General features: G+C 54.6%; 1 protein-coding gene across 1 annotated transcript in view; it reads left to right on the top strand.

Annotated features, from left to right (window-relative positions):
• Window positions 1-228: 228 nt before the first annotated feature.
• ash1l (ash1 (absent, small, or homeotic)-like (Drosophila)) overlaps window positions 229-7,581 on the top strand; it is a 52,614-nt gene continuing 45,261 nt past the window's right edge. The window contains 2 exon segments of the mRNA XM_035430632.1: window positions 229-386; window positions 6,180-6,930. Coding sequence (XP_035286523.1) covers window positions 298-386; window positions 6,180-6,930 — 840 coding nt within the window. The 5' untranslated portion in view covers window positions 229-297.

Below are 7,581 nucleotides of genomic sequence, written 5' to 3'. Positions count from 1 at the left end.
AATCAATTTCTTATATTTTCTTGAAGAAACTAGCTGATCACCACAGACCACCTCTGTAGCAGTGTGTCAAAAAATGCAAGATATTTGTATTTATTTTATTAAAGAGAGCCTGAAATAAATAAATCCGAAAAGAAAGGAAAACTCATACCATATCTCCCTGTCTTTCCATCCCACCCCTCTCTCCCCCACCCCCCTCCCCCGACTCCCTCCCTCCCTCTCGGTGTTTCTGTGAGAATGCCCGTGTTCTACTGACAGAACTGACACGGGCTCAGCAGGCATGGAGGCCCGGTTTTGTGAATGAGGCCCAGTCCAAATCGGCTTGGCTCCGATAACTCAAGCCCAGAGAGATTCGGCGGCGTTGGAGATTGCACGGGCAACCTACCGCTGTAAGGAAAAAAGAAGGGAAAGGGAGAACAGATAGTCCGAGAGACCCATTTCGGGGCTCAGTTAATTCAACGCAGCCGCCATTTTGTTGTCACTTCGTGTTTTTTAATAGACATATATTGCATTATTGTTCTTAAACTGTTGCACCAGGGAAATTGTAACACCTTTGTGCGTCGTAGGTAATATTTTCGTGATTTATCTACACGACTGGACTGGCTGTGAACACAGTCCATCGCATAGCCTAGCCAGCCAGTCAGCTAAGTTCGCTAGGCTAGCTAATAGGGCAGTGAGCTAGTGAACGTAGCTACCTTGCTAAGTAATGTAGCCTAATGTTGGCTAGCAACATGTCTGGTCATGTATTAAAAAAACAACGTAGACTTATTTCTTAAACTAACGGATATTGACATGTTTAGAATCGCACTGAGCTACAAATATTTGCATAGACACGTAACTGGCTAGCAGGCTACTTCGCTGCCCCAGCGTTGACACAGCGTTGCTCGCTTGCAGACTAGCCAACGTTAGCTATCATTTTTGGCACTGCTGGCACTCTTGATAGAAAAATAAACATCGTGTCCTCGCATGGGCTGTATTTGCTCGACACTGAAATGAAAGGACAGTCGTGCGACTAGCGATCATTTTTACACATTTACCCACTATTAGCTATCGCGAGGCGTGTAATTTAAAGAACATTATGCCGCCGTTAGTGTTGTGGTTTCGTGGTATGGGCTGTTAGCTTAGCTTGCTACTATTTTGGGGGGATAGCCTGGCTATTTCCATTTGGACGGCGGTTAGAGACCGTGTGCGTGGCCAAATGTCTCGCTAGCTAAGCTAAGCTAACAGTTGGCCGGAGTCAAACCCTAGGTGGTCGTATTGCTAGCGAGGAAAGCCATGTCAAGGTTGTGGGAGGTAGCTACCTAGCTGGCGAAGATTTATAGATTGTCGATATTGGTTAATATATAGCAGGTTAGCGAGTTTCCCAAACGAAGACATTCGTATACACCAGTTCTAATCGTTAATTAAAAAAATGGAGTTTGCCTCGTTTTGCTGACAGAATACTGTTTTCATTATTTTGACATCTTCCATTCTGCTAATTTCGCAAAACAGCGTTTGCAACAAATACAGCCGAGCGACCATGTTGATGGCTAGCTACGCAATAAGGGAATTTCTATCCAAATAATGTGAACGCCGTTTTTGGACTTACAGAGAGGTGAGTAACGTTGGCTACCTAACGCTCAATTTCAGTAAAATGTATTGTTTGACACATTTTCATAGTTTTGGAATCTGTATTGTGACATTACGAATTAACTGACTATAATAGGCAGTGTCTATTTTGAGACCACTATGAGAGTCGTTTTTTTGACTGAACATTGCGAGTACAGGCTGTTTTTGCTGTCGTATCTTGGAGCGTTTCGTTTTCTTGATGTACCCATGTGAAGCGAGCTTTCTTGAAATTAAATATTGTTTTTTTGCATTCTGTGTTTCACAAGGGAGCTGTCTGGCTACTTGGCTACCTAGCTAGCCAAATAGTGAATGGCTTTGACAGCATTGTAACTACATGGTTAGATGTTTATACGGGACATTGTTACTAGATTTTGCTAATGTTACCAAATGACAACACTTGGTTAGCTTGTTGTACAAAGATACAGTTGACGCGGATCGGAAAATAGCTAGTGAACAATACTAAGTACTTCGAAGACGAGTAGGCTAGTACTATAACTGTAACATTAACCGTAATTTACTGCGTATGCTACTAATGGGAGATCAATTTAATGTTTACAAAATTCAGAGTTTCATGTTTCCAGTCACAAGTGCACATATTTCCAGTTAAGCGATACATAACGGGATTCACTTTTGACAGAATTATGCCATTATGCCAACTAGAGTATGTGGCCAGATATCTAGTCAGACTGATGGAAGTTTTCTGTGTCTGATTGTGTTATGATAAATTTATTACAAAGGTGGTGGCGAAACTGACATGGACGGTACTTGGTTTCGACCTTGCATATAATCATGTAACGGGTTACGTAGCTTATTAGTGAACTATCCCCTCCGTCGGTTGCTCGCGGGAGAAGATGAGGTAACCTTAGATCGTTTCATTAGATGCATTCCGCTGTAATATAATTTTCGGCTTTTTTCTTATCTCAGTCGGTAGGCGATGATGATGATAAAAATCCGTTGATGCCCCTCGACGCCTAAATCACCCTTATCAGTACCATATGGTCCATTGCACGCAGAGCAGGCGTGTACATCTAAGGATATATGGAGGTATAACTGCAGATGACTTCTTAGCATCTCTGTAATATTGGATGGATAAAACTGGATAACCGACATTGTCCATGAATCGCCTTAATTCAGTTCGACTTCAACATGTAGGGCATATTGTATGTAACTCATCTTAAGATTTCCGTTCTCATTCATTTTCCTGACCGGTCAAATTCATCCACTTTCGATTCAGCCTGTCCTTCGCAAAACATTTACCGAAAGGATTAATCAACAGAAAGTTCCTGTCTCATCCCCCCCCACCCCCCCCATACTTTTAACAATGAAAGGAAAATGTGATGACGTTGTTATAGGAGGCAATATAAGAGGTACCATTTGGAATAACCTTAGTACATAAAAAGGAAACGCCTCTCATGGACTAACTAGTCTTACTGGGGAGTAGCATATTTGTTAATGATGCAGCCAGACATTGGAGTACTTGTTTTAAAAAAAGTTTTAAGTGGTACAGTTGCACACTGCCTGAACCTTGTTTTTCTTTCTCGTTCTGTCCTTCTCTCCCTCTCATCTCTGATTTTGTCCCTCTCTTTTGGTTGTGGCGTAGGTTCGGGGCTGCCGTCTCTCGACCTCCCCTCCATCCTTTCCCTCGGTTGGCCTATATTATCAGCGTGCTCCACTTTACCTTCCGCCTCCCGCCTCTCCTCTCCTCCCCTCACCCGCCTCTCTTCTCCTCTCCCCCTCCCCTCACCTCACCTCTCCTCTCCCTCCCCTCTTTGGGATCTCTCGCCTTTTCCCTCCTTGTTCACTTTCACCTGTCGACCCGTCCCCATGGCCCACGGGGTGCCTGTTTTTTTGCGGAGCCCCGTCGGCGGGCCGGCGAGTCGGGCCGCTCGCCCGTGCTTCGCTCGGTCCTCCGGGACGCGCCGGTCACAGCGGCGGCCGCGGAGTTTCGTCCGAAGGCTCCGCGTCTGCCTCCGCGTCAGCTCTTCGGCCGGCTCGGGCATCGCTTTACAGTGCGCGGCAGTGCCGAAATCGGAAGCGGCGGGTGGTCTGTGTTAGAAGCGCTGTTTTTTTTACGGGGGGCCTCCAGTAGCGTAGCCCGCGGAGCGCTTTCCGCACGCTCGTCGCGAGCCGCGACGTCGGCGGTTCGAGTCCGACCGCCGACGTCTGTCGCGCGCCTCTCCCTCTCTCTCTCCTCCCGGTTCTTCCCGTCCCTCTACACTGCTCTGTCTGATAAAGCTGAAAAAAGGAATTCTGTTTTGCATCGCGCTCTGCTCGATTAAAAATAGCCGCGCGGTGCGTCATGTGTCAGGACGCGGGCTCGTTGGGTCCGTTTTCGGGAGCGGGGAACTTGAGGATTAATGACTCCGCCGGCGCGGGAGCAGGTGTGCGGAAATAATGGGACGAGGGTCGGCGCTGGGGGGGGGGCTGTGGGCGGCTGAGAGGAGCGGGGGGACCGTCTGACCTGGGCCCCCGTCGCAGGCCCGCACACCGGCTGGTCCCGCGCCTCCGGAGAGCGAGCCGCGGCTCGCAGGGGGGGGGGGGGCCTCGGCCGTGCGCCGTCCCGGTCGGCCGCCGACGAGCGTCTCGTCTCCCCGAGCGACGGCGAGATTACGGGCTGCCCGCGCCAGCGCGCCCGGCCGGTTGTCCGAGCGCGGCCGCCGCCGGAAGAGGGCGAGGGCGAGGGTGAGGGCGTGCGCCCGGCCCGCGACATTCGGGGCGTCGGGGACGGAGAGTGGACGGCAGCGGCTGACGGAATGTTATTGCAGGAAGGAGAGAGGAAGAGAGTGAGTGAGTGAGAGAGAGGGGAGGGAGGGAGGGAGGGAGGGAGGGAGGGAAAATCTGTTTTCGATTAGCGGGTGCACAGTGACTCCAGTTTGACCGCCGTTCTGTGCGGTTTCCAGTGAGGAGAGAGGTAGAGGCGGGGGGGGGGGGGGGAGGGGGGAGGGGCAGAGTCGGGAGCGGGGTGGGTGGGGGGGGGGGGCTACTGGGGCGATGGTGCAGACAGAGAGAAAGTCAGGGAGAGAGAGAGAGAGGGGAGAAAGAAGGAGGGAGAGAGGAAGGGGAGGGGAGAAAGATTGATGGAGTGAGGGAGCGAGTGGAAAGTGGGCAAGGGGTGGGACGGTGGTGTGGTATGTGCGGGGGGGGGGGTTGGGGGGGGTGAGTAACTGTAGTAAACACTGAAAAGCAGGCGTGGGTCTGAGGACCGGAGCCCAGAGCCTCATTCAGAGCTCCCGCGGCTGCGGCTGTGGAGCGGTAGCCGGCTCGGTTAGCGTCCCCTCGACGGCGGGCCCGGGTTGCGAAGCCGCGCCCCCCGGCCTCCGCCCCCGCCCCCCGCCCCCGCCCCGCCCGCGGCGACTCCTCTAAGGCCGCGAGGGGACTCCCGCGCGGTGAAGTCATCGCTCTGAATCATCCCCGAATGACTTGAGAGGCGAAAAGCACCTGCCCGAAATGCCCACGCCGCGCCTCTCTCCCCGCCGCTTGGCACTCCTCGCGAAACGGGGCGGTTTCGCTTTATCGGAAGTCCCCCAGGAACCGAGGGGGGGGGGGGGGTTTAAGAACTGTAGTGCACCAGATGCTGACCAATTACCGCGCCCGTGAGTCCTGTCCCAGTTCTCTGTTACTATTTAGTGGCCCCTGTCGGACGTCCTCCGGCGCTCCATGCGGCACTCGCCGAAAATTGAGGCGTGGGTTCGCTGCCAGCCCTGCTTTGCGCCGGGGGGGGGGGGGTTTCGAACCGGTGGGGTTGCGGGTTTGAGTCCTCCGGGGCCACCGGCGGCTCCCTGGGCAAGGCTGATTTGTGTGCTCTGACTCTGTGAACGTGATGCGCTGCCTCCAGCCGGAACGCTTCGCGGGCAGAGAGAGGGGGGGGGGGCTGTCGACGACAGCGCGCTCTCGCTCCGAGCGCTTTCCGTCCGTCGCGTTTTCCCCGCCGCTAATCGTTTCGCTACAGCGCCGCGCTTTCTCGAGTCGCCCGTCTCCGTTCGCTATCATATCAGGACTGTCTCCTTGCGTGACCTTTCCTGATTTCCTCGGAACTGGGTGCCCGTTTCTCGAACTTCTGATTTTGTTTCTTGGTGTAGCTCACGGTTAATTTTAGCTGAAGTCTCACGCAATGTATTTCCGGCGAAACTGACCCTATTTTGACAAGCAGCCTACAAGGTGGATACATAGCGAAAGTGTTGTTGTTTCTGTTTGTCTGGTTAAATAGCTGTCGAGTCTTCGTGGGTTAGGGATGGCTGACATCACAGCACAGGCGAGTGAGCTCACGTATTGGATACGCTCGGGACTGCGTACCGGCGCTGTGCACAAAGCCGGTGTTTCGAGTCCTCCTGTGAGCTGGTCTGGCACGGTGCCGCTCAGCCCAGCCCGCTAACCCGATTAGCGGGCTGTGCGTTCGCGGACGCGATTGGCTGGCGTGAGTCATATTGATGTGAAAACCCCTGAGTTCCATGAATTGTGTCTCTCGCTCTGTAGCGTAGCTGTGTTTTCTTTAACCCTTTTTTTTTGTAAATGACTCATCTGGACTGTCCGTCGAGATCTAGGCCCTCATACTCTGCCTTCCTTTGCCTCTCCAGCCTGAAAGACGGAGAGAGAAGACCGGACGGCCGGAGAAGGACAGACCGACGGCCGCCGCACAAGGATTGCTTTCCCGCCCTTGTTGACCCCCCCTCCCCCTCTCCCTTTCCCCCCTTTCCCTCCTCCCCAGCCCTCCACCTGCCCCTGGAAGCTCCGCACGGGGGCGGCACCACCCTAACCCTCCCCCAAAAGCCCCTGATGGATCAGCGGACCCAGGGAGGGTCCGCCTCTCCGGCCCCGCCCCCTCCCGCCGCCCCTCCCCCGGGGGAGCGGGAGAAGGAGGGAGTGGGCGGGAAGAAGGAAGAGGAGAAGAGAGACAAGGAGAGAGAGGGAGCTCCGCCGGAGGCCGGAGGCGGGGCGGGCGCCGTCGTCGCCGCCGGCGACCAGCAGCAGTTCTCCATCAAGGAGACCAACTTCTCGGAGGGCAGCGTCAAGCTGAAGATCGGCCTGCAGGCCAAGCGCATGAAGAAGCCGCCCAAGATCCTGGAGAACTACGTGTGCCGGCCCGCCATCCGGACCTCCGTCAGGCAGGGGCGGGGCGGCGGGCGGGGCTGCCGCGGGGGCGGGGCCACCGGGGCGGGCGGCGGCGGCGGCGGCGGCGCTCACGACGGGGACCGGGACAGGACCGCGGCTCCGAGCCCCGCCCCGAACCCGCCCCCTGCGCTCCCTTCACCCGCCACGGCCCCGGCTCCTCCCCCCCCTCCTCCTGCCCCGCCGAGCCCATTCGCCGGGAACCCCCCAGGGAAAAGGGTAAGGGAGCAGCAGCGTGCTGGTCGTGCTACCGCTCTTGCTTCACCCTGCAGTCTGATCCGCTTGTGGATTGCTCTGTCCTTCCTGCATCACCCCCATACGCAAGCTCCAGTACACACACCTATGAGCCAGCGACCGTTTCCCATCCCAGAAGCCCATTAGCCACAGGGCGTACCGCCAGGGCGCTAGCACTGTTTGGAGGGGCTTCTCCCACTGATGACGACTTCGCCGTTAACACAAAACATTCTCAGGATGTTTCTGGAATGTTGTGTCAGCGTTGTGACATTGGCTCTACGTTGCGAGCTACATTGCGAGAAGGTTTTGCGCTAGCTGGGTTTTTGGCTCCTTGGCGGGGCTTGCATAGCGATAGCCCGAGGAGCTGTAGCTCCCCCTGCCCCCTCAGAAAGAGGCCAGCAGAATGGTCTCCCGATGCCGTTTACTCCCGGTAATAATTGATTGTCAGCGAATGACATCACCTGAATTTGATAAAGCAGACCAGGCTCAAAGTAAGAATGTTTGGGCTTTAGGGCCCAGCCTGGAGATGTGGTGGGTGCCTTTCCAGAGATACTGTACAGCCTGCCGGTTCTCAGGACATTAAATAAGGAGCTGTAAGCTTCGTTTTATTTGTCAAAAAATGCCACGTATCATTGT

Source organism: Anguilla anguilla, chromosome 8, assembly GCF_013347855.1.
Source record: "Anguilla anguilla isolate fAngAng1 chromosome 8, fAngAng1.pri, whole genome shotgun sequence".
Classification (NCBI taxonomy): Eukaryota; Metazoa; Chordata; class Actinopteri; order Anguilliformes; family Anguillidae; genus Anguilla; species Anguilla anguilla.
Note: the sequence above shows the minus strand (reverse complement) of the source record. Positions and strands in the feature narration are given on the sequence as shown.